The 27,835-nt window shown below is 40.4% G+C and overlaps 1 protein-coding gene across 10 annotated transcripts in view; it reads right to left on the bottom strand.

Moving 5' to 3' along the window:
- The window catches only part of LOC121083941 (cohesin subunit SA-2-like), a 66,800-nt gene that overhangs the window by 30,830 nt on the left and 8,135 nt on the right, over positions 1–27,835 (bottom strand). For all 10 annotated transcript variants that reach the window (XR_005826532.1, XM_040584862.1, XM_040584864.1 and 7 more), the window contains 8 exons: positions 27,258–27,334; positions 19,554–19,625; positions 16,561–16,765; positions 15,274–15,425; positions 13,363–13,436; positions 12,794–12,917; positions 7,753–7,851; positions 5,037–5,116 (listed from right to left, as the gene is read on the bottom strand). Coding sequence is in view for 9 of the 10 variants with exons in the window: in XM_040584862.1 (XP_040440796.1) it covers positions 5,037–5,116; positions 7,753–7,851; positions 12,794–12,917; positions 13,363–13,436; positions 15,274–15,425; positions 16,561–16,765; positions 19,554–19,625; positions 27,258–27,334 (883 nt within the window). In the remaining variant the exon portion in view is untranslated. The remainder of the gene's footprint in view (positions 1–5,036; positions 5,117–7,752; positions 7,852–12,793; positions 12,918–13,362; positions 13,437–15,273; positions 15,426–16,560; positions 16,766–19,553; positions 19,626–27,257; positions 27,335–27,835) is intronic.

The raw sequence follows: 27,835 nt of genomic DNA, 5'->3' as shown, positions 1-27,835 counted from the left end.
TTAAACATCCAAATCTTCATATAAATTGTAAAACTATTATTCGTGCACAGAGCACTATCAACCAAAAATGTATGTTGGAAGTATTTTAATGTCTGAGATAATAATTTTAAGTAGAAATACTAACTAATCTGTTGTATTACCTCAATCTCTACCCTGCTGTCATTGCAGATATTTCCAGACGATACTTCAGTGATCGGTGAGATAACATGGTTGCCACTACAATATAACAAGAGTCCTTTCCAATTCACTTTAAAATAGGATTAGCATATTGCAATACACTGTGCTTCTATGATTATGCTCTGACAGAATGCAGGAAGATACACATTGGACAGATGCTGTATGGTATGCTTTGGTTAAAAAACATAAGCCTAGGAGACATGCAATTCTTGTTTTTTCTTATTAACTCTGCAGACAGGAAAGATCAGAATTCAGAATAGATCTCAAGGTTTTTGACTAGAGGTGCATGATGACAGTAAATTGCTGAAGGTAGCTTCCAAAAAAAGCATGAACCTGAGAGGATGCAGAAGAGGATAAGATAGAGGAAAACATACATGCCCTTGTTCCATTTTGGTCTTTCACTTTCCTTTTGTTTGGAACAGGCTTGATAAAGCACTACCATAACTCCACCTGAATAGGGGTGTGGTGGACCTGAAGGAATCATAAAGGAGCTGCAAGGAGCTCCATGCCATTCTCTTTTGATAGTATCTGATCTGTGACAAGACAAGCAAGTTACTGATGCAAGAAATCAGAACTGTGTAGTACAATTTGCTACACATGCTACTTCTATCAACTTCAAGATAACCGTTTCTTAATTTTTCTGAAAAGCCACTAAACAAAGGTGGATGGTTTCTTTATTTGTATGCAAAGCATGTCTCTCCACCTTATTTTTTACAATCACATGAAAACACTTCTTATACCAGCATTGAAGCCTTCAATAAACTTAACTGGTTTTCTGCACAATGTCTTGTCTGAATAACCTTGCTATATACAGTGCATTTGTCTAACAAATGTCAATTTCTACTCTGAAGTCCACGGCTTAGCTATGAAACAACAGTACAGAATCACCAAATTCAGCTCTCTGATGACACTGAATTACCTGTCATGGGCCATCTACAACCAGAACTAGTAATATATATTATTTGCCATGGCATCCTTTGCCAAATGCAGTTTTCAAGTTTCTCATACAGTGTAGCCCCTCCCTCTCCAAACTAAAATATCCTTCAGCCTATCTGAGAATCAAAAGGAAGATTAAGATTATTTTTTTTTAAGCACAACATTGATGCACCCCTACTTGACTTGGGCCTCCCATGCTAAGCAAGACACTTGAAAGTCAAGAAACTGAGGTTGTAAACTGGATTAACTCTACTGACCAATCTATGTCAAACCACAGTGGCAAGAACTAATGCATTTATCAGCTCCATTAAATAGTTTTAAAACTATTTATGTGAAGTCCTCAATGAGTGTAATATACTCACAGTTCTCACTAAGGCAGCTCTTCCAGATTTCAAACTTGAGTTTTGTGTTCAAAACTCAGTTTAATTTCTAGTTACATTTAACTAATGTAATACAAAGTCATATTCCCCTGTGCTATTTACATATTCAAGCTATTTGTAGATTTGTGCCCCTACCTGCACCACTTGTAACCATTCCTCATTCACCTGCTACAGTTACTTAATTACTTTTGCTGCTCTTTTCCAAAATCCCTCTACTCTTTTAGTTAAGTTAAGCACAAAAAATGAACAGAATTGTCTGGCAGTAAGCGCACTAAACTAATCTGCCTCCTAATGGCCAACGTTTTCAATAAGATTCCTTGGTCTCCCGTCACTCAGGTTTTCTCCTTCTTTATTTCCTTCCTATTTCTATTCCCTCTCAGATCATTTGCAACATTAATGCTAACAATTATGCATAATTCAGTAGCATTAATAATTTCTATTATGCTAAACCTCATAGGCTCATTTCAGTTTCGGGATCACACCATGCTGTGTGAAAAATAGAAATCTACCAGCCCAAAGACCTTGGCATTCAACTGAGACAACATGCAACAAACAAGAAGAAAAATTCTCAGCTTAAAGAGATAGACAAGATGAAAATACAAATATGGATTTGAAAAAAACAGGTATATGCATAGCAAGAGGGTTTAAAATTAGCACTGGATTTTTTTTTTTAATAATGCAACACATCAAAGTGAATTGAAAACATCAGTGTTTTCACTGCCTCTCTAGCTAGTAACAGAGAGAAAGTGAAGGGCAGCACAGCAGTAGGCAGAGTAGTCAATGTATATTCCACAAGACTGGAACACAGTGACGGTTAAGACATGGTCAAAGCTGTTACATACATGGAGCACAGCTCCACTGCGATCATAAAACACCACAAAAACAATTAACTGGAAACCAGGACTTTCTTCTATACTCACCTAAAAGACAACTATGGAAAACAGTAAGAGATGTTACTGATACAGTAAATTTTCCAAAGAAAATCACAGAGCACCCAACAGACTAACTGGAGGAAAAGTTACTCCCGGCCTTGCTTCTTCCCAACACATGTTGTGAAACAACAAAAGATTTCTTCCAAGATTAGAGACATGTTTATATTATTTGTTAAAAATAATCCATGATTCCAAATCAAATGTAGGGAGTTCATAAGATAGAGGTTCTTGCCAGTAGCTTTAAAAATAGAAACTTGATCTGAAAGGTCTTTCATGTCTCACTAAAAATGCAAGTTGGGCAATTAGAAATCAGTTGCCAGATTCGTGGATGACAAAATTGAGCCATCCACAGAGAAACCAATACAGCTTGACAAAAGTGGCAAAAAGTTTGATTGCATCTATGCATACAAGTAGAACTGCCATTTATGCAGACTGTTGTTTATTATTCTTTAAAGGCAGGAGAGTTGTTGTCTCCAGCCCCATTTCACGCTTTACTGCACGTATCAAGCACCATTACTGTTCAATATCCAGATACTGGTTTTGAGCCGAGTTGCACCTATTTGAGACACAATAGCCCTGAAATTTCTTTGCTTCTGCAACGACAGCAGCACGTCCTCTATGACACTATTGTAGATACTGAGGCATAAGCTTTTCCCCTGCTAGGAAAGCATCTTGATGCCAGGCTCTTGTTAAGAAGTCTGTACATGTGACTGTCTATATTGTCTGCACTGTCTTCACACAGGTTTTATAGACTGGTCAGTACTAGTACTATCAAAGAGCTGTCATTGAATTTGCTTATTGAGTCCCCAATTCCCACTTTCATCACTCCAATAATTAAGCCAAATCAGCAGGGCTCAGAGCAACTTGGGGAGGAGGGGGGCAGAAAGGAGTATGGCTATGCAACAGATGAGCGAAAAGAAAGAAGCACATACTTCCTAGGCCTCCACACAGCCTAATTAAAAACAATTTCAGAATGTATTCATTTGTCTTATAAAAACTACATTTTATGATGGAAAAAATGTCTTTCATAAAACTTTAGAAGGCATTTCTTCACACTGGAAATCATATTTAAGAAAAACTAAGGAAAAATTGCTTCAGGGAAAAAGAAACATTGATCAAACTTTTATAGCTGCAGTTTGCATTAATGAGAACATGATCTCTTATAATACAGCCAGAGATGATAAACAGCTGCAGTGCCAATATAGCACTTGTTAGTTCAGATACAGAATAAGGGCAGCCATAACTGGTGTACAGAATCTTTGTACTTCAACAATGGTGTGCTGCTCCTCCTAGCACAGGGACATGTTACCCACATAGACACAGCATTGTGCTTTGTTCCAATAGCTACGCACCATGGAGAACCAAGGGATACAGAAATGGACATTGTAAACACAGAAACAATGTAACCCTAGCTACTACTAGTGAGGCCCAAACAATGCTACTCCCTTCAGAAAAGCATACTAAGTTCACAGCATCATATGCTGCTCTGATGCATATGTTGAAACAGGCCTAGAGAAATGCCACTCAAATCAACAGAGTGTGAAGCGAGACAGGAGACCAGACTATAAAGCAGCACTTCAATATACAAATGTACTTGAAATTTCATGTGAATAACTATATGATTTGGTCCATTAAGGTCTACAACCTCATCTAGCAACGACCAAGAGCTCTGGCTTAAATGGAAAAGCAAATCCCACAAGGCTATTGGACAATGCTCCATGCTGTACGTGGAAGTACACATCTGCAGAACTCAACTTACACTGAGACAGGAAAAGACACTTACTGACACCTAACATCTCAACTGCATTAACAATGAAATGCAGTGGGGGTTTTATTCTCATTTTGCATTGAAAAAGAAGGACAGAGAATTTATTCTTCACATGTTTTGCAAATAAAGCCATATCTAAAATAAACATGCTGCTTAAGGACATGTCAGAATAGTTTTCATATACTTCTGCAACATTAAGTCTAGTTTTTCCTCACACTTTCACCTTGCCATTAACCTACCAAATTTATGGCTGGCAGGCAATTCCCAAGAAAACTCTTCTGTTAGCTTTCCACTTCAGCAGGACCAAGATATCACTTGCTCATTTCCTGTCAGGCAGCCTGCTGTGGGCTCAACAGCCCACAGGTTCTCTGCCATGGAGCCAAGAATCTGGAAGTCCAAATTCCAGCAACAGCCTCAAAGCTCGAGGCTTCTTGTGTCAGGTGACAGGGAAGATGGCAGAGTTCCCTGAACTCCTGGTCAAGGCCTGGAAACCCTGGGACAGAAGATGGAGCGGAAACCCCATCTTTGGTGGGGACCTCCCCCGAGACAGGCAGATGCTCTGTTTGAGAAAAGCCAAAATATGTGGAATTTCCTTTCAGAGGGAAGTATAAAGATATAAAAACATAGTTTTCATACTGAATCTCAGCAGCACAAGGGTTTTCTTAATATTGATATTTCCCACAGAAAGAAAATGCCATGTCTTGAGCAGCTTTAACTAACTCGTATCTTGCCAGGAGCAACTGTTTCCCAGCATGTAACTGATTACAGGAAGATTCATCAGGACTGTATCTGGATCTTGTTGCCATTCAAACAATACAGTAAATTAAAAAAGAAATTATTTACTGTGACATAAGCATCAAGAGTTTCATGGCTTGAACTGCTACTTCATGGTCCTTGTCCAGAGGCATGGACACAATTCGATCCTAATGGATGTAAAATGACAATAAAAAGATGTAACATGGTTTGTTCTCAATAAACACATATTTTTGCTACAGCTAGATCATCTACACTAGTAGAGCAGAGATTTACTTTTATTTCAGCAGCTATTTCCTAAGAGACATAAGGCAACTTGATTACTATCAAGTAGTTCCCCAGCCCCTGAAAATTAACAGCATGTTAATTTTTTAACTGAATTAATCATGCAGTAATATGATATTTTTTATAGATGTAATGTATGCGTTCACAGGAAATCAACTACAGTCTACAAATTAAAAGTGACTGACAACTTGTTTCTAAAACGTTACTACTGGCACTTCAGTATGTTAGATGAAGGTAAGCCTCAAATTACAAACATTATATAACCAGTTTCTCCCATCAACAACTAAGTACGTGTACCTACATGTTACAGAAGCCAGTGTCTTGCTGGAAAGACAATTAGGACTTGAGTCATAACAGTGCTTCATGGAATAGCAGCAATATCCCTGCTCTCCAGAACTCACACTACTGTAACTTGGTACACATGCAAACACCTCAGAAAAACAATGGAAATTTTCCTGTTCTGTGTACCCAAGCACTTACACTCCTCAGTGTGGCCCACATCTTTAAGGTACATAAAACCTTTGGACTTGCTTGTTTTGGGACTAACAGCTTTCTCACTTAACATGCGCCTCCGAAACAGCACGGCCAACAGGACAAGGGAAGCGATTGTCCCCCTGTACTGGGCACTGGTGAGGCCGCACCTGGAATGCCGTGTTCAGGGTTGGGCCCCTCACTGCAAGGGGACGTGGAGGTGCTGGAGTGTGTCCAGAGAAGGGCAACGGAGCTGGTGAAGGGTCTGGAGCACAAGGCTTATGAGCAGTAGCTGAGGGAACTGGGGTTGCTTAGCCTGGAGACAAGGAGGCTCAGGGGGGACCTTACTAGTAGCCCCCTACAGCTGCCTGAAAGGAGGCTGTGGGCAGGTGGGGGTCGGTCTCTTCTCCCAGATAGCTAGTGACAGGACAAGAGGAAACTGTCTCAGGGTACACCAGGGGCAGTTTAGATTGGATATCAGGAAAAACTTCTTCGCTGAAAAAGTTGTCAAGCATTGAAGCAGGCTGCACAGGGAGGTGGCAGAACCACCATCCCTGAAGGTAATTAAAAAATGCATAGATGCAGTGCTTAGTGACATGGTTAGTGATGGACTCTGCAGTTCTGGGTTAACGATTGGAACTGATGATTTCAAAGGCCTTTTCCAACCTAAATGATTCTATGATTCTATTATATCATTTCTAAATCTCTAGACCAATTTTACTTTGCACCTTCCTTTTTCTCACAACCCAGCTGCAAGCTGTGGAAGACCATGAGTCCTGAGTTTGAATATTCAAGGGTAAAAGACGGAGCATCTGAACCCCCCACTTCTGGGAAATGTATTGATGGTTATATGATTAAATTTCCCACCACTGAGAAAGCATGATTTAAACTGTGAAAGATTCCAGATCAGTCCATGTTTAGAGGGTTTTGGGTTGGTTACTTTTTTGATTGGGGGATGGAGTTTGCCATAATCGATTTATATAGCATCCTCCACACAGAGGGAAATCGCAGTACAGACTGGAGCTATTTCATCAGTCTCTGAATACCAGTCCTGCAGTTGGTTACACAGCTTACAGCAAGCAACCTTCTTTTAGAAAGAAAGATGTGGGACTACCACGTAACTGTTTAGAACAAGTTAATTTTAGATAGTCAAGTTTCAGTCTGAATAATTTATTCTTAAGGTACCAATATTAATCTATTTCTTGTTCTTTGAGAATGTGCTACAGGTGTTTTTTAGTATTAGCAACTGCTTTGGTATACAGGTAAGCCCTGCACCTCTTGCAAAAAGAACATGATTACCACCACATGCAGGCACTGATAATGTACTGATTCAGAGGAACTGAAATACCACTAAAGCATCTCGAGCTTTCCTACTCAAATACTGAAAAGGTGCTGCCCCACTGGGATAAGAGTAGCTGACAAAACCATTAGCAAGGACAGGATTAAATAAAGGAAAGGGCTTACTTCCTCAATCAGTCAGGGTGCTGGAATATGATAAAGGCAGTGTACAGGGTCAGTGCGGTCACAGAATAAGCTCTCAAAATTACAGCATATCACCTGACTTGTTCAGAAAGGAGATAAGGGATCCTTCTTCAAGATTCATACTGACATGGTAGATCAACAGAGAGCCATTCCCACATCAGTGTGATACATGGTTAGCCAATCCAGTATCTACAAGGTTAACCCATTAACAGGAGCAGGAAAAAAACAAAAAACCCATAAAAAACCAGGGACCTTTAGAGTATGAAATTCTTTGTCATCTGCCAAAGACCCATAAAAAACATCTGGGCCATACTGGATGAATGGTGGAGATAACTGACCACAGTACATGCTAACACCATTTTGTGCATGAACTGAAGTGAAACAAAGTTCCATAGAAACAGAGGGAAACATCTCTGCAAAACTCCTTCATCCACTCAGTCAAACAGTTTCTGCAGTACTCTAAGCTCCTGTCAGTCAGGACAGTGGGGAGATACCTCTAATCAAAACATCAGACCCTGTGTATACACCCATCCCAGACTTAACAAATAGCAAACAGTAATCTATTTACCTTGAATCTGCTAGTAAAGAGATCCATCCTGGAAACAAGTTCTTTTTGGCTATAAATTCCCTGCAGTCCCAGAAGACATTTCAACCGCACTTCAGCTTGCTACAAGACAAAGAGAAATCAGCTAACAGTATAAAACACGTATTTTTGATGTTATTCGCTATTGGCACTTATAATACGTAAATAAGAGTTCTTTGTGAGTGCCTATAGCAGACCACCCAAACACTGCCTCATCTTCTTTATTAGTGGTACCAGCCCCGTTTTGTTTGTGTGCACATGCATCTCACACACACACAGGAGCAGCCTGCAGTCAGCCAAAGTTAAAGGTGACATCAAAGGTTGTGGTAGGATCCCTAGGAGTCAAAAGAAACTCTCACAGACCCTACAGCTAATAAAAGCAACAGAATGCAAAAGATTCAGGAATTGTGCTATTCACCTGGTAAATATACAAAGACAAGAGTACAGATGACCTACTTAATACAACCAGCACTCTTCCATACATCAGTTTGCTTGCTTCCTCTCAACATCTGACTCGGGGAATCCTTAAAACACTGACAAGAACTCCAAGAAATTCTGGATCATTTCCAGAGGAAGAGGTACACCTTTAGATAGGCACTCGCTTACCATTTAGAGTTCTTACAGAGTTAAATTCTATGCCTTCTCCTTATTTGTTTTACACTAGAATGCTGTATTTTAAGTGTTCTAAGAAGAAAAGGGTTGCTTTGAATTTGGCCTAATTAGTTAATTTAGGCAAAACATATTTATCATGCAAGGTGTTATTTCATATTATTAGTACTACTGCTTCATAAATGACTCAAAAAAGGAGTCTTTTGCTTATCCAGCTTTTAAATTATCTCATTCATATTGCTACACCTTTCAAACGACAAAGCTTTAAATGGCATTAGGAAAATCATTTTGAGGATCTAACACAGAAAACCCACTGTGTTCTACAAACTTGCAACGCTAAGGATACCAGCAGAGACGTTTAAATGAACTGCAGGCTTTGAATCGGTCTCTTCATATTTCTTCCTTAATTCCTCTTGCTAACAATAGCAGTAAGAATAATCAAGGAAACCCAAGAAAGAGGACCACCTACACACAGCCTATCCATTACTACAAGTTCCTGTTCACCTGCTTAAATGGAAAGCAAAGGGTGATAACCAGGAACAGGCTTTGACCAACAGTTTTGTATAAGATAGCTTTTTGCTAGAAATACAAAAGTTAAAGACCAACAGGTAACAATGAGTACCACTCTCTAATCTGCCCATGACACACCAGTAGTACATACTCTATATTGTACTTGAAAATTAAAGGCCTTGTCCGAGAAGGAGACTGTTGCCTGCATCTGCTGCTTCCTACAGCCACTCGTGGCTCCACAGCACAGAACTCACTCACAAACGGCCCCAGCTTGCTACCCATCACTGCACACTGGCACAGACTCAGTTCAGCCAACGTACTGCCATCTTTGCTTCAGCTGCCCTCAGTATTCTATCACAAGGCTTTGCTTGTGAATAGGGACTGCATTTGTGCTTGGGGAAAAGGAAAAAAGAAAAAGGAAAAAAGTTAGTGATGGTTTGTTGGATGGTCATATAGCCCTTAGCACACAGCTAGTAGTGTCATTTCCATTTGTCAGTCAGGTGGCATTCAAGCATAGGTCTGGTGATAAAGTTTAATATGTTAAACTGCACCACCTGCCTCCAAAGGTGTCCCGTTCTCACCCAAAAGCTCTCAGTCATTACCCTACATGTTTGCTTATTTCAAGAGTTGAAAAAATTAACTGTAGGAAGTATGAACAAATTACTTCTACTATGACTAATTCTGCTGTTTTCCAGTGTTTTCAGTTGCATTTTCTCCTTCTCAGTCACCTCTCCTTTTCTAGATTCATCACTCCTCATAGCTTCTTGATCATTCAAAACTACTTCACATTCTTCTAAAACTATCTCTCTACTTCAGCTCCTTTCAACAGTAACATAGGCTAGTACTAACATCCAGCCATCAACTCCCCTCACCAGAACTACTAACACCTGCCTGTTTGGTCTTTCAAAGCTGTGAGAGCGAAGGGGAGCAAGCACATTTTCAGAACACTGAACACACGCTGTCCCTCAGCTGTATCATAGCATATTTCAACCCTAACTTGCAAACAGACTGGCAAAAAACATCAGTAAGATGGTGGGCAGCTCTAGTGACTTCAAAGAACTCTGCATGGGCTCCAGCACCACTTAGACATTTTCAGTTATGAGACTACAGCCTCACTATTATCACAGAGGTGGGGCCATTCAATAAGCCTTACAAATACAGACTGGGACTGGGATGATTTGATGGGGTCATTGGGTCATTTTTTTCTCCTCACCCCACCCCACCCCAGATAATAAACTGGGAAAACTAGGTCTACTTCTGAATTACTCCTGAAAAGCAAAGACAATTCAACTTACCTGTCCTGTTGAGGTAAAACAATTCAAAAAACTGCCCTCCCCCAAAAAAAACTTGGTACATACGCACAGAGATGGAACAGAAACCCACTACACTAACATGACCATTTGAAGAAAGAAGTATTTCAGAAGTAGCCGCAACCACGGGACCAGTTTCTATAGCCATGCTGAACACGAGGCAAAACTAAAAACCCTTTCAATTTCCTGAAATTTCCCAGGAGGATCACATGGTCAGGACATAGAAGTTCATTTTAGTGCAAGTTCCTGTTTCCACAGGATTTCTTTGGGTGTTTATCAGTCTAGTGAGAAAACCTCAACAACCTGCCTGAAGTTCTAGACAAAACTAGTCTAACACACTTGGGACCTCCTACCATGTATCTCCACTGTCTTTGCCTTCCTGTCTCCTTTTACTTTCCCTATCCTTATTCTTCATTGTCTTTATTTTTCTGGCCTTTAACTCTGAACTTTTTACACAGCACTTCCCTTCAACACCTGCCGCTCAGATCAGCACTGTTTGACTAGATCTGGATGTTGATTTACTAGCTATATATTCCCTTGGTAGAACACTAGCGCCTTTGAGCACAAGTTAGGTGCCTAGGTTTCACAAATGCACCGACAGGGGACTCTGCTTACATAGGACATTGTTCAACTGCACACAGCTGTCAGACTTAGTATCAACTGTTGCTTGGTCTACAAACATAAGTTAAATTATTTCTAGCAGGTGAACATAAACTACTCGAAAATGTATCTTCACAGCACTGTTCCACAACTCTTACTGGGCCAAAGAGAGAGCCTCATATGCAATTTTGAGCATATTACCACTGAATCTGCAGCATCTTCTTGCACCTAGGATACAGCCTTTCACATAAAAACATAACGTTTCATATCAAGGTATAATGGAAAAATGGTATCTCATGGGAAAGAAAGAATGATTATATTCAAATAAAAGACTGTGAAGACAAAATGTTAATTTTATACTTGCTTCCCCCTTGCCTCTCCACTTTAAAGCCTCCAGACTGACTGAACTTAATCTCTGTTTACAGCACTGCAGAGGATCGTGGCCAGGTTTTCCCCCACTGTTAGAATACTTTTGTGGTCGTTCCACTCTGGGGCCTAAATGATTTGGCAAACTTCTCCACGTTATAGTCTAAAAGAAAATTGGCTCTGGGAGATATCATTTTCTTGCCACCCACCCCCAAAAAGATGGGATGGAAACGCTTATTAAGGAGGAGTAGTGGGAAATAACATGCAGATGTATATAAAAGCACTGCTGCCCCTGCTGCTGCCAAAAATGCGCTGCTCTCATTTTGGAATCAGGCAATTTAACAGTGGCTGCAAATCACAAAGCACAGCCGGGACTGCAACCACCAGTAGTGGCACACTACCAGGTCTTGGTCAAATACGAAATGTGGAAGACTTCTCACTTTATCTCACTCTGTTTGCATCTGCATTGCTTTCAAATAATAAGCTTTAGAAAAACAACCATTTCCAGTTCCCAATAAATGACACTGGATGAGCTATATGCATTAATCTGAGACACCAGCTGTTAATTTTCACCGTACAGCACTGGGAATGAAGACGCATCATCTTCAAAAATGACTTTTTCTTTGGCAAGTTCTCCCAACTGAACATATACAAAAAAGATATTTTGATCAGATAAGATTTATGCAGGAAAAGACGACAGTTTTTGATAGATTTGTTGTTCTAAAAATCTAAATACTACCTTCACAGCAACGGCACAATGCAGGGAAGAGGCTTTGTGCTCCCCCTCCTGGCTTTGTGGTTAAACTACAATTTTATTCACAGAACACAAATGTAACCTAAAGCTGACAAAATCGAGGATGTTTCAAAATTTATACCGAAGCTATATACCCCTGCAGAGTGGCGTGCAGAATTACAGTGTGCCAATTTTTTTAATCAGCCATTCATGATAAATATTCCTATCCCTTTAAAATCTCTTACACATTTTAGAAGCATGAGAAAAAGCGAATTTTTGAGTTACTTTTTTCTTTTGGCTTTTTGTTATTGTTGTTGTTTGGTGGGTGAGGGGTGTTTGTTTGGTGTTTTTTTTTAAATGTGCCTCTACTCAAGAAGAAAAAACAAACTTCCCATAAGGAAAAGGAGAATAACCTTTGGAAAATGACTAGACTTCTGTAAATATTTTCTGTATCAGTGTAATTCCAAATGAGAAGTGCAATATTAAAGACTAATTTTACTATAGACAAAATTTGTTCATTTTTATAAAATAAAACAAAATTTTAAATGTAGCCATCAAATCTAAAAGCAGAATTTTACTCAACATTTAACGCTGCATGTGCTCAAAGTGTATAGGCCATTTTGCAATTTAGTAATAGTTCCCAATTCAGTAACATATAAAAATAACTGCACACACAGGAACACACTGCTAACAGAACTGGAAAAAAATGTTCTGCTATTTAGTGCTGCAATGGCTTTAAAAATAAAACCTGAAATGGGGAAGAAAGTAAATTCTTTTTTGTACCACCACAGTCTTAAATATCTACTCTCAAGAATTTAAACATTAGGATTCTTTGAAAAAATATTCAAAAATTTCCACCTACTGCCCCCAGTAAGGAAAAAAAACAAACCAACTCTACCTTGTCATACAGCATCCACCCCATGTATTTTAAGTAGCTATCATTTAGAAAAGCATCTGGGTATGTTTTAATCCAGCTGCCAATTTCTTCAATACAAGTTGCTCGGATCTCGGGGATCACATCACTGTGGAATTATAAAATTGTGATATTAATATATTTTAAAAGCCTAATATATACTAATTACATTATTCGCAATATTTTTATTTTCTTAAATTTCAGAAGTATGTATAATCCAAAAATATTACAAGTATCTTCATATTCATGTCCTAAGTTAGTCTTCAACGGGCAGTTAGGCCACTTTTAGCTACAAATGTTTCATGCAATAATTACTTGTAATTCTGGATATCTTCTCAATCACAAAGGCACTGCTCTATAGCCAGCAGGAAGAACTTAAGAAAGGTCCTTTTGTAAGTCCAAATTGTTTAAAATAATCAAACTGCTACACCTTTCTTGACATCATTAGCGCGTTTAGGATGTTTACCTTGATTGAGGTATCTGTTACCTCGACAATTTGAGCAAGAGTTTCTTGGGCATGCAGATACACACCACAGCTTTATTTTTATTCTTACCGGTAACGGTTTAGAAATGTCCTTTTGAAAATAGCATTCATCATGTTCTGTATCTCTAGAAGCTTATGCTCATACTGAAATACAAAGAGAACTGAACGTTAACATTGGTTCCACAATTCATTACACAAAAAATTTGCATCAGTACTCACAATACTACTGTGGTGCAAATTGCTAGCATTTACACATGGCACCAACATACGAGCGGTCTGTAATGACATTTTTGATGAAAGGTTTACCAGATACCAACTGCTAACTTGGATAACAAGGTACTTGTTTGATATAGTAAGTCTTGATCTATCAATACACAGAAACATACAGAACAACTATTAAATAATCTTCACATATAGGTCAGGTCCAAATTCTCTTTTTATGCATTTAAACAGACATGGAAGAAAGGCATACAAGGGAATTTTCAAAATGCACCTATTCCACAATGAGCATGTATTTTAACCAAGCCCTGAAAATCTAGTTAGGAACTTCTGGAAACCCAAGTCACTTAATAAAAACATTCTCTCATCAACATCATCAGGAAGGGTGACCAGTTTGGGCTCTTCCCCCAAGCACACATTTCCTCTGTCCTTCCCATAAGATCAGCCTTACAGTAATACTAAAAAACCCTGTCTCATCCAAACACTGCCTTCCACAAAAAAAGGGGTTGTTTCTAAGAGTCCATGGGCATCCAAAGCTCAGAACAGAGATAACTGATTCTAAGGTCAAGAGAAGGATGTCCTGGTTTCAGGTGGGAAAGAGTTAATTTTCTTCCTGATAACTGGTACAGTGCTGTGGTTTGGATTTAGTATGGCAATAATGTTGGTAACACACTGATGGTTTAGTTGTTGCTAAGTAGTGCTTACCCTAAATCAAGGACTTTTCAAGTTTCCCGTGCTCTGCCAGTGAGGAGGGGCACAAGAAGCCAGAAGGGAGCAGAGCCAGGACAGCTGACCTGAACTAGCCAAAGGGATATTCCATCCCATAGAATGTCACGCTCAGTATATACACTGGTGGAGTTGGCTGGGAAGCACTGATCACTGCTCGAGGACTGGCTGAGCATCAGTCAGTGGGTAGTAAGCAACTGTGTTGTGCATCACTTGTCTTTCTTGGGTTTTATTTCTCTCTCTTTTTGTTGTCTCCCTTTTCATTACAATTATTATTATTATTATTTTTATTTCAAACTGTTCTTATCTCAAGCCATGAGTTTTACCTTCCTTCCAAGTCTCCTCCCACCACAGGGTTGGAGGCAGGGTGAATGATGAGCAAGCAGCTGCGTGGTACTTACTTGCTAGCTGGGGTTAAACCACAACAAGTGTGACTATGCATGAACATCAAGCATAGTTACCTCCACCCTCAAGCCAGAATTATTTCTTACATACATATATAGGCCTGTCTCTGTATGTTGATAAGAAGCTGTCTGGCTGAGCAGGGAAGAAATGACAGAAACTGAACAGCAAGAAAGATACAGGTCATACCTGAAGCTAGGAATATTTTTACAATGTATTACTTATCTGGAGATGACAGCTATCCTGGATCCTTTTGCATTCATTGAAATCCAGTTCTTGAACTAACATTTTGGCTTGTAATTTGTATAAACATATGCAAAGCTGCACTCCCACAACACTAGAGCTACCGATGAAACTACCTGTGAGTGTAAATCCATATTTGTGTAAAGGTCAAGGGCTAATGAAGCCAATTTAAAGCAGCGATTAGTAGGACAGACATCACACGTTAACAGTACATAGGGCAGATACTACCTTAGTCATTTCTGTACCACTTAATCTAGCCAGTCATAACTGCTCTGCACCATGCATTAGATAAACATATAAACCTCAAAGAACTGCAGCGACCCAAAAGCAAGCTGTCACTAATCCCTCTTTTCCATCTTCATGCATCCCCCATAAAAGACACCTGCCTAACCTCTTTCCTTTTTTTCTCTAGCTGGTCAAGTCTGTAATTTGTTCTCTTGCCACTTATCCTCTTCTTCTCCACCTCATATAACCTTTGAGCGTTGTGCTTGTTGACATCAAGGTTCAGATGTACACTAACAACCGCTGTCAGAAGCTTCATTGCTAAAAAGAAAACAAAGCCAACATATTTAGCTTAGCTGAGCGATATGAGCATAAATATATTCATCACTTTACCACAAAAAGGATATGGTTAGCCAAATCCAGTTTGTTATCCAAAATATGAACATTACTAGATTATAGTAATTTATTTCAAAATACAGTATTTATTTTAAAGGCAGAAAAGGAGAAAAAAAGGAAAATGTAGAGATACTACTGGTGATTTACAGCTTTTGGCCAGAGTTCTAGTCAGAGAAGTAATTTACTGGGCAACTCTTCTTAGTTTACGTACTTTGATTTTTCTGCAAAAGAATCCAGAGTTGTAGAACTGGTGATTTCCAGTGACAATAAAAAACAAAACAAAGAACACACACACCCCAACAAAAAAAAAAACCCACACCATCCACAACAGTGAAGCTGGCCAATAAAAGCCTGGCAATCTTAATATTTTACTTGAAGTGGCAAAAATGCACATTCCTCTAAGGATCACTAGATGATTTCCACAGACGTCAAGTGGGGGTTTTGAGCCTTCAAAGCAAACAGTGTACTTCAGAACAAGTTATATTTTAAGTGCTCTTTGTATGGCAAAGAACTTACTAGCTGCCTTTGGGGGGGGGGGGGGGGCGGGGCGGTGGGGAGGGAGGGGGGAATGTAGTAGCTTTAGTATCATCATGCTGCATGGAACAAAAATGCGTAACAAGCAATGTTCTTTCTAGCACAAATACCACAAGAGTAGCAGCTTTCCAAAGGAAGCTTTTTTAGGTGAAGCATTTTATGCAACTTCATCAGATTAATTAGTGGAGGGAGGAAAATAACAGAATATAAAATTGACTGTGAAAAATCAGTTACTGAAAAAAAAAAAAAGAATCTGAACGCAACAAAATTCTAAAGTTAGTCATGTCAGGCATTAAAGAAAACAAAGAAAAAAAATCATATCTATCCTATCTGAAGCATCCAAATTCCATTCAGATACACATAGGAACAAGTAATTTATATTACAGTAACATATATTAGGAGGAACGCACTGTCAATGCATAAAATAGCAAGTTCTCCAGTAAAGAGAGCTTTTCAATTTTGAGCAGTTTTGTTTGTACACATCAACAAAACTCACAATCTACAGCAGCTCTGTGAGTTACTTTACCTGCCAGAGTACTTGTGTGTCTAAACGCTCTGACCATGGAGTCCGCTAAGCCTGTAAGCAGTGAAATGACAGTGTCCATCAAGTAGCTATCATACAGGATGCTGCACTGGCACTGTTGGACAAACACTGCAATAAATTCACAGAAATTGGCCTTGAACTTCTTCCAATAGGGTCCTGTTCTGATCAGCGGGTAGTCTTCATTGTCCTGCACAGGAAAGAAAAGGCAAGAGAAAACACCCCAATTAGTTTTGTTTGTGCACACCATTTACGTCTCTCTCACTGAATATCAGAGTTTTGCTGCCAGCTTCACCTCGGCCCATCCATAACTTTTTTCATGATTATTAATACAAAGTAGGGACACACAGCTAGGTTACAAGCAAGCACAGAGACTAACTAGCTTCCTTAGAGCTACCCTGTCATGCTAGCCCACATCTGAAAGCAACATGTGTGAGGTAGCTGTGAACGGACAGGTGGGAGAAGGCATATGAAGCCTCAACATCATAAATAACTTTCACTTGCATCAATCATGAGCCCCTCCTGGACTCTTTTACTTCCTCACAGACAGCAGTGCTTCCCCATTTCCCTGTCCTTCCTGTTCCTGCAAGTGCATGGTAAAATCCAGGAGGAAACTGAAGGGACTGAAAAGTGAAAACAAACTGTGATGTGAGCAGGATGGGACCATTTTCCTCAGCAGCACTGCCAGTTTAAGGAGTTTATCAGGTTGCAGCTTAATGACAAATAGTGAGTCAGTCATTCACCTATACCACCAGCACCTGTGTCTGATAACCTCCGCAGAAACAGTAAGTAGGCAATACCTTTGACATTATGCAAAAAGCAAGTTACAATAAAACCACAAGAATATTCACAGTACAGTTGATACTGCCAGCAAGAAAGCAGACAGATGGCAGTTCAAATGATTTCTCACACAAAACAGTGCACCTCATGTGAAGAGCATACTAGGAAGACTTCATAGATGGCAACCTCAGGCAGCATGAACATTTATTTCATTTGCACCTCACAGATGCCAGCAATGGCTCTGAATATGAATTTGCATCTTGATGGTTTCCAGGTGTGAATGGCTTTGGGGAACTCCAAAACTTCACTCACTATGGAAAACTTCATCCTGAAGGCAGGCCACTACTCAGCTGTTGGTCATACACCTTCTCAGATGTATTCTACCATGCAGCTTCACACCCAGAATAACCTTGTGTACTTATAAAGCCCACTAAATGCTCTTCTGTTGTAACTTTGCCTCCAAAACACAGGACCCACTGCTCTCTTGAAATATAAATGCAAATACAGATTGGCCTCAGAGATGCCCACAACCTAAAGCACATTGGGAATATAGAATGTATTTCTGATTGTAAGAGTAATTTCAGAGCCTAACCATAGTAGCAAGTACTAACACAGAAACGCGAGTCCCCAGCAGGCCCTGTTTAATGCTCCTTGATCATGACAGAAACTATAGAAAGACAACCTACAGCTTCAGGAAATATGTACTTTATCACCACAGCTTACCCCTCAATCTGAAAAGCAGCACAAATACAGGAAGACATTTAAGAGCATTTCTACTGTCCACATTTATTACATTGGGATACTGTTTAATGGTATACTGTAAATATAGTAAAGCATACATAGGCACACCAGCACAACAGGCACACCACCTAAATTTAAGAACCTAACCTGGGATTCCCTTAGATTCTCTCCATAACGAGTAAAGAGAAGCAACTCTGCTTCCAGAAACCAAGTCAGAGAACACAAGGTTCTTCCAGAGAACTATTCAAATCACTCAGCTGAGGCTCCTGCTCTGACTCATCCTGGAAAGAGAGGAAAGTGAAGTGCCAACAAGGAGCCAAGACTAATTCCCCACAATGCTGCAAGTGTTGTATGGGAAGAAGCATTACAGAAAAGATGTTTCTGTTCTCAAAATATTCTCCCAATCAAAAATTTATATTCGCAAGAGAATGTTTTGATGAAAAAAGCCTTTGAACAAATCTGCCAAAACATCTGTGTGAAGACATGTGTGTGTGCACATATGCATGCAGGCACATGTGTGTGTAGAGCTCACTGGAAGGGATGGGAAATGAATTTGAGCACCACTGCAACTTGACATACATCAGTCTGTTCAAAATGCGGATGGCCCTTTGTCCTAGTTTCAGCTGGGGTAGTTAATTTTCTACTTAGTAGTTGGTACAGTGCTGTGTTTTGGATTTAGTATGGCAATAATGTTGGTAACACACTGATGGTTTAGTTGTTGCTAAGTAGTGCTTACTCTAAATCAAGGACTTTTCAAGTTTCCTGTGCTCTGCCAGTGAGGAGGGGCACAAGAAGCTGGGAAGGAGCAGAGCCAGGACAGCTGACCTGAACTAGCCAAAGGAATATTCCATCCCATAGAATGTCACGCTCAGTATATACACTGGTGGAGTTGGCTGGGAGTGGCCGATCACTGGTCAGGAACTGGCAGGGTATCGGTAAGTGGGTGGTGAGCAACTGTTGTACATCACTTGAGGTTTTTTTCCTTCTTTTTTTTGCCCTTGGGTTTAATTCATCTCTCTCCCTCCCCCCCCTTTTCATTACACTTGTTGTTACTGTTATTATTATTAATTATATTTTACTTTATTTTGATTATTAAATTTCTGTCATCTCCACCCACGAGTTTTACCTTTTCCCAGTCCTCCTCCCCATCCCACTGCAGGGAGGTGGGGGCAGATTAAGCAAGCATCTGTGTGGTACCTAGTTGCCAGCTGGGGTTAAACCACAACACCCTTTGACATCAACAGCAAGAAACAGACACTTCAAAAGCATGAGTGTGGTCATCCAAACCAGAGCACTAAAACAGATCACATGAGGCAGACCTCAGAAGTGCATGATGAGCTCCATTCACTAATGCAGTTTAAGATGACAAGTTCTGAGGTATTCACCTACCATGGAAATGGGAAACACAGCCACAGAAAATGCTATACTACAGTCGCAGAGAACTACAAGAGTCCTACCATGTCCACCGGCCAAGTAACTGTCAGGATCCAAGGATAGGCCATGAATTTCTTATACTGCAACCCAGTTTCCTGTAACGCAGGAGACAAAAATTTAGAAGATTTTTGATGAAATGGCACAGTTAATTCGTAAAGACAAAAGCATCACAAATCATGCATATTTAAAAGGCTATTAAAACTTAAGACATTGCGTATACAGGTGGCTCATGCTCATACAATCCAATGCATTAAACAAAATCCAGTTCCTTCTCATCTCGGTATTTTTAATTTATAACTAATGATAGAAGAAAAACACACTTTTATATAAAATCTGAGTTTTCTTGCTACAAGAGATAGCTTGTTTTTAAAATCTATAAGCAAACATATACAAGGTATAATCCTCATTATTAATTCTAAGATACGGCTCCTCAGCTATTCTAAGTATATATCCCTTCCCAACATTTAGTAACTGGATACTGCAAAACATCCAAACTCAAAAAAAACAACATTCCAAGCTTTTTGAATTATAGAGAAATGTTTTCAGCACTAGTGTGACTTGATTCAGAGATGTTTCCTCAACTCTGCAATTATTCCAAGACAAAAGGCATAAAATCAAACTTTTTTATTAGGATCAGTGAAGCACAACAAGTATTTCTATCCCCATCTGGCTGTACAGTAACAAATTTAACTCTTCCATTGCTAAACATTTCAGCAACAAAATAGGAAAGGTAAGGAAACCTACAAAAGAATGAAAAATTGCAAGAAATAAAATGCCACATACAGGAAGAAAAGCAGGAGAGAGAAACAGAATAGTTTAAGAAAGAGGGAAAACAAAAAGCAGTAGCCCTGAAGTCAAGCCTGTCTCTCTACTGAGGAATACCACAGCCCACAAAGAGGAAATAAATGCCTCAGTTACCCTATTAAACCCATTCTCTGCTTCCAACACCAGTATGAGTTTTCACAGAAACTGAGAGGGACTCTTTGAGATCATCTAATCCAATCCCACCTGCTCAAGCAGGGTCAGCCAGAGCAGGCTGCCCAGTGACATGTGTGATCAGTAACCCCTGTTCCCAACACCATTAACATGATTAGCATGACTAACACCATTTTATGGGGCAAACAGCCATTCTCTGTGACACAGCAGGTCATGTATTTGTTGCCTTTCCCTCATTATCAGGCCCTGAAGGTCCTGTGAACCAAGACAAAACAAAACGGACTTCTTCCCCTCCCTACCGGTCTGAAGATTCCTAGGCGCCAGGCCAATTACGCCCTTGCTTACTGGCCTTGAAGGTCCCAGGCACCCAGCCAGCCAGGTGGTGGTGACAACCCCATCACAGAGAAGCTTCACAACACCCAGAGCACAGTCCATAAAATCAAGTGGTTGCAAGACCTATGTGGGGAACTTGAACAAGAGCTACTGCTAGACAGAGCAAATTGGGCATGACCTGCCCAATGGCAGGGACACCTCTACCATCATCTGTTTCCTCTGAGGACTGACTTGTATTCTTTTATATGATTTTTCAAATCTAAATTATGATTGTTATTTTGATACAGCAAACCATGTATTACGATTTGACCCCACCTACAGAAGGTCTAGATGATGAGAAATAGTATTATAATCGTACTACAAATTCTGTATCACTTAGGTGATTAGAAATCGTAAGTTAAATTGTATTATAAATTCCGTATTATGCTGCTATATTGATTCTACTTGTAGAAATCTTGTGCCATTATAATTATAAAATCTGTGCTACACTAATAATATACTGTTAAGAAAATAAAGCTTTAATTGTAACTACAACTAGTGCCATCATCATTCTGCCAAGGACCCCCTAAAAGAACCTGCCTGTCCCCTCAGTGTCAGGTGACATCGTGTGCAGTCAGCTTTGTAGTATCTTCACAGATGGCGACTCCATAAGCTCTCTGGACAATCTGTTCCAGTGTTTGACCACCCACATAATAAAGTGTTTTCTTGCATTCAGGTGAAATTTCATAACTTCAGTTTGTGCCCATAGCCCATCTTGGCTTGCCTTTGTGCTCACTGTCTCACCGGACACCACTGAATAGGCTTCCTCTTCCTCATTCCGTCCCACTGGGTATTTTTACACATAGATTAGATCCCTCTGAGCTACTTCTTTCCAGAATGAATAGGCTCAAGGTTCTCAGCTTCTTCTCATTTGAAAGATCATTAATCATCTTTGTGGCCCTTTGCTGGACTCACTCCAGTAAATCCATCTCTCATACCAGAAAGCCCAGGACTTGACTCAGCACTCCAGATGTGGTCTCACTAGTGCAAGCAGAGAGCAAGGATCACCTCCCATGCCCTGTGGGCAATGCTTTCCCTAAATGCAGCCCAGGGGGTTGTTGATTGTCTCTGCTGCAAGGGCACACTGCTGGCTAACATTCATCTTGTCATCCACACAGACACTGAGATTCTACCCTGCAGAGCTGCCTTCCAGCCAGCCAGCTCCCAGCAGGTACTGGTACATGGGGTTATTCCCCCTCAGGTTCATAGGGGTTTCCTGTTGCAGAACTCATGAGCTGAGGTCCCTCTGAACAGCAAACCAACCTCCTGGTCTAGCAGCTACTCTTCTCAGTTTTCTATTGTCTGCAAACTTGCTAACAGTACACTCTGCCCTACTGTCCAGGTCATTGTTGAAGATGTTAAACATTATTGGCCTAAATATCAACCCTGGGGTACTCCACTAGTGATTAGCCTTCAGCTGGACTTTGTGCCACTGATCACTTCAGCATGGGCCTAGTTGTTCAGCCAGTTTTCAATCCACCACACTGGCCACTTAACTGATAATTCATCAGCTTATCTGCACAGATTATACGGGAGACAGTGTTAAGTTTTACTGAAGTCAAGACAAACTCTGCTGCCCTCTCCTCATCCACCAAGCTAGTCACTTCATTATAGCAGGCCATCATGTCGATGAAGCACAATTTCTCCTTTTTAAATCCACACTGACCACTCCTGATCACCTTCTTGTCCTTCATGTGTTTGGACATTATTTCCAGAATTAGTTGCTTCATCACCTTCCCAGGGATCAAGGTAAGGCTGACCAGCTGGAGTTCCCCAGACCCTCTTTCCCACCCTTCTTGAATACAGGAGTGACATTTGCTTTGAGTCTTCCGACACCTCTCCCAATCAATATGACCTTTAAAGACAATTAAAAGGGGTCTCGCAACGACACCAGCCACTCCTGGGTACATTCTTTCAGACTACATGGTCTTACCCATGTTCAGTTCATTTAGGTGTTCCCTAACCTGATCCTTGTCCATGGAGGGTAAGCAGTCTTTGCTCTGGACTTCCCTCTGGTCTCAGGAACCTCATATTTCTGAAAGCCGGTCCTACCAGTACAGCCAGAGGCAAAGGCAGCATTGAGTACATCAGACTCTTCTGTGTCCTTTGTCAGCAGGGCCCCTGCCTCATTTAGCGGTGGGCCCATGTTTTTCTTGGTCTTCCTTTTGCTGTTGATGTATTTGTAGAATCATGTGCCCTCATTGCCCTTCACATTTCTTGCCAAACTCACCACCGCTAACATTTCCCACTAATACTAGTGAGAATTTTGGGAGGATGCATTGATTGGTACAAGGATACAGTGCTGCAATTAACTGAACAGTAATGCAATGGTTAAGTCACTGAAATGATCAAGAGCAAAGAACTATATATAACCCTGTAATTTTCCAATCTTCTGAATGCTAGAAACAAACAACATAAATCAAAAGGCAAAATGAGGTACTCTGGCAGATATCTGGCAATATTTTCCACTCTCATTACTACTTTCACTACTATTATCATTTGTTTTCAAAAAATACTTTGAAATCACAGGAAGTCCTATATGGCACTACTTCTCAACTAAATTAATCACTGTCACGTTTCCATCTTTATTTATGAAAATGATGAGAGAACTACATGTGAAAAGAAACACAAAGAAGAAACAACTCACTTTAAAACAACAAACTACTTTGCTCTTACTCTTAAAAGAAATTGGTTTAATCCTCTAGAATTTTTTCAATCACCTAATAACCATGGCTAACAGAAGTGGTTACTTCAGACATTTTTTTCTATATTAGTGCTGGTTTAATGCTAGGCATAACATATCAAGATTAAATTAAACAAGCTGACAGATATTGTCTTTAAAAATACCTAATTCTGTATAAATAATCTTAGGAGGTTTTTTAGAGTCAGTTTATCTAAAAACAGACAGAGAACTTCAGAATTCACCAGATTTAAAGAAAAAAATACAAAAAAAATTACAGACACGGAGTGTTTAATCACAAGGATTATCACTTGGTATTTTCATTGAAGCACAGAATGGTTTGGGTTGGAAGGGACCTTTAAAGGCCATCTAGTCCAATCCCCCCTGCAATGAGCAGGGACATCTTCATCTCATCCAGTCTGACCCTGAATGTTCCCCGGGATGGGGCATCTACCACCTCTCTGGGCAACCTGCTCCAGTGTTTCACCATCCTCATCACAAAAAATTTCTTCCTTATGTCTAGTCTGAATTTACCCTCTTTTAGTTCAAAACCATTACCCCTTGCCCTATTGCAACAGGACCTATGTTGGGAGAGGGGTCCGCCGGAGTCAAGAAATTACTCAATATGAGTTATGCATCTTGCTCATCTTTATTGGCTTCTAATACTTCTTATATAGCCTCAATACACAAGCATGCTCCCAAAGCAAGCATATAATTGGTTATTAGCCCCTAAGCACGCACTGCTCTCACACTACTAATTATCACGATTAGAACAAGCATTCTATCCATGCAGCTATTTGCGTTAGCTATGTTTTAGCCTTGCTGTTTGCTACTCCCTTTATTCCCATTCCGCTCCCTATCTCCCTTGGCCTTGCACGTGTCTTCCCTAACAGCTGCAGCTTGTTACAGCCACAGCCTGTTAGTACAACAAAGTTACTTGGTCTCAGGATTCAAGAATAGATCAAGGCCACTTTCTTGTTAACTTCAGCACAACAACTTCAGCACAATTCTAATTTCAGGCCTATTCTAATTCCAGGCCTGGATTGTGCAGATACTTAGGGTTTCTGTGGCCACGCTTCTGCAGCCCTACTAAAAAGTTTGTCCCGGTCTTTCTTATAAGCCCCCTTTAAGTACTGAAAAGCCACAATATGGTCCCACCTGAGCTTTCTCTCCAGGCTGAACAGCCCCAACTCTCTCAACCTGTCTCCACAGGAGAGGTGCTCCAGCCCCCGATCATCTTCCTTGCCCTCCTCTGGACCCACTCCAACAGGTCCATGTCCTTCCTGTGCTGAGGAGCCCAGAGGCGGACACAGTAGTCCAAGTGGGTTCTCATGAGAGCAGAGTAGAGGGGGAGAACCACCTCCCTCGACCTGCTGACCACACTGCTTTTGAGGCAGCCCAGGATACAGTTGGCTTTCCAGGCTGTGAACACACATTGTCAACTAATGTCCAGCTTTTCACATGCCAGTACCCCCAGATCTTTCTCCTCAGGGCTCCTCTCAATCCCTTCAACCTCCAGCCTATATTGATAGTTTGGATTGCCCCAATCCAGGTGCAAGACTTGCATGTAGCCTTGTTGAACCTCATGAGGCTCACATGGACTCACTTCTCAAGCTTGTCCAGGCCCCTCTGGATGACATCCTGTCCCTCAGGCACATCAACTGCACCACTCAGCTCAGTGTCATCTGCAAACGGTGCACTCAATCCCACTCTGTTTCATTGATACTGGTCCTAATACAGACCCCTGAGGGACACCACTTGTCACCAATCTCCATCTAGACATCGAGCTGTTCACCACCACACCCTGCATGCAACCACCCAACCAATTCCTCATTCACCAAACAGTCTACCCATCAAATCCATCTCTCTCCAATTCAGAGAGAAGGATGTTGTGGAGGACCATGTCAAAGGCCTTCCAGAAGTCCACGCAGACAACATCTGTAGCTCTTCCCTTGCCCACTGATGTAGCCACTCCATCATAGAAGGCCACTAGGCTGGTCAGGCAGGACTTGCCCTTGGTCAAGCCATACTGGCTGTCTTGAATCTCCCCCCTGTCCTCCATGTGCCTTAGCATAGCTTCCAGGAAGATCTGTTCCATGATCTTCCCAGGCTCAGAGGAGAGGCTGACAGGATGGTAGTTTCCAGGGTCCTCCTTTCTACCCTTTATAAAAAGGGGAGCAACATTTCCCTTTTTTCCAGACAGCAGGGACTTCACCTGACTTCCATGCCTTTTCAGATATCATGGAGAATAGCTTGGCAGCTACATCAGCCAATTCCCTCAGGACTCCAAGATGCATCTCATTAGGTCCTATAGACTAACATATGTTCAGGTTCCTCAGGTGGTCATGAGTCTGAGCTTCTGCTACATGGGAAGGACTTTACTCCCCCCCTACCTGTCTTGCAGTTCATCCACTTGAAGTCTAGGGAGAGGTTGCCAGTAAATACTGAGGCAAAACAGTTGTTGAGTGTATCAGCCTTCTCCTCATCTGTTGTTACCCAGTTTGCCAGTCATGTTCATTGTGGGGGTATGCTTTCTTTGACAGTCCTCTTCTGGCTGACATACTTATAGAAGCCCTTGTTATTCTTTGCATCCCTTTTTTTCCATCAGCAAAATGTTTTGCTAGAGTAGCACGTTACTACACTGACCCAAAATCAAAGTGACTGTTTTTATAGCACGCGGAATACAGCTTCTAAGGCAACCCTAGAACCTTTCTTTTGCCCCACCAGGACAGGTGAAAAGGTTACAGAGCTGTAACACATCCAGGCTGATAACAATAATCACATCTTTGTACTTTCCAGAGTGCCTACCCTATCATGAGTGCTATTCAGGGCTAATTAGTTGGGAAAGAAGTACCAGATTACTAATTCACATGGCCCAACACATATCTGTCCGTTTCTATCAAAAATTAGGCCAAGTGCTACTACACTTCTAAAATGAAGAAAACCATGTTGGCAAATTCATCCTCTGTGGGAATCTCTAGAGCAGCTGGTCTTTGAGAGATGCTCAATTAAAGCAAGGCTGATGGCTGCTGCTTGACAAATCAATTCAGAGGTGGCAAATACAGGGGGGGAAAAAGCACAGAAGCAACTGTGAGAGCACTGCAGAAAATTTGATGTTAGCATAATTAGTCAGGGAGCAGTCAAATGAGAAACAGTATTGTAAAGCTATGCATTTTTCTTAACAATCCTCAGGAAATGAGATATTCAGTATTGTTTTGACAATTATCTAAAAATCAGGAATGCATATCTTCTTGCATATGAAATACAGTTATAAAAATTAACTATGTCAATAAAACAGAAAGAAAAGATTCAAATAAAATATCATCTAAAACATATCTTTGAATTAATTCATCATTAATCCACAACAGTATTTTTAAGAGGACCTATCAATGAAATACCAAAGGAACCATTTACCTGCTGCAATGCCAGGTTATATTTACCTCGATATTAAGTCACTATCAAAAGAACTCCTAAGAGAAAGCCAGATTCAGGAAGACTGCAGTTAGATAGCCCTAATAAAACTCTGAAAAATAAAGGTGACTTACAAAAAAAAATCCTGCTGCTGCTAAAATAGGTCATTACAAGACCAAATTTCTTTTGTGAAAAACAGAATTATTTTCCTAAATTAAGGTAGTGGGACACAGCTCCTGAGAAGCAGCAGGAACTCTGTCCAGGTTGATTATTAAGTAGAGCCTGTTGTTTACATGAGAAAGGCATGCAAAGTCAAAGCTGTGCCTACCTCATCAAAGGTCTCTGTCATTTTTCGCATTACATCCTTCTTGTGCAAACTTTGAAACATCTCTGCTGTTACCATGCCTAGAAATGTTTTACACAAAAAAACAATTACCAACAACCTCATTACATTAACCAAGTCCAAACCACAGTAAAGACTTTGTTTTAATTTAGAAACACCAGGAAAGTGGGACTTTTATTTCCATTTACACTGGTAGGGGCAACATATACATAGGGAAACACATAAATCCATTCATACTAGAAAAAAGTGGTGAAACAAAACTGAAATTCACATTAGAGAAATCTACCCTGTGCCCATCAGGCATGACTATTTTCTCTGTCCATTCATTTACTTCAAGGATCTACTAAAATTCTGCCCACTGCTAGTCAAAGACCCCCAAAATGTTTCCCACAAGAAAAGGCATACTAGCCAAAGACCTGGAAAAAAAAAATCTGAAGTGTAGAAGGTACATTTTAACTGCTTAGATACACAGAGAAGTTTCAAACTAACAGAGCAGTCTTAAATGCTTACTTGACATCCTGAAGCATTTCGCTAGCAAGCTGTCCCCAAAAGTCACTGTGTCT

The sequence above is a fragment of the Falco naumanni genome, chromosome 2 (genome assembly GCF_017639655.2).
Source record: "Falco naumanni isolate bFalNau1 chromosome 2, bFalNau1.pat, whole genome shotgun sequence".
NCBI lineage: Eukaryota > Metazoa > Chordata > Aves > Falconiformes > Falconidae > Falco > Falco naumanni.
This window is presented reverse-complemented; position numbering and strand designations above follow the sequence as displayed.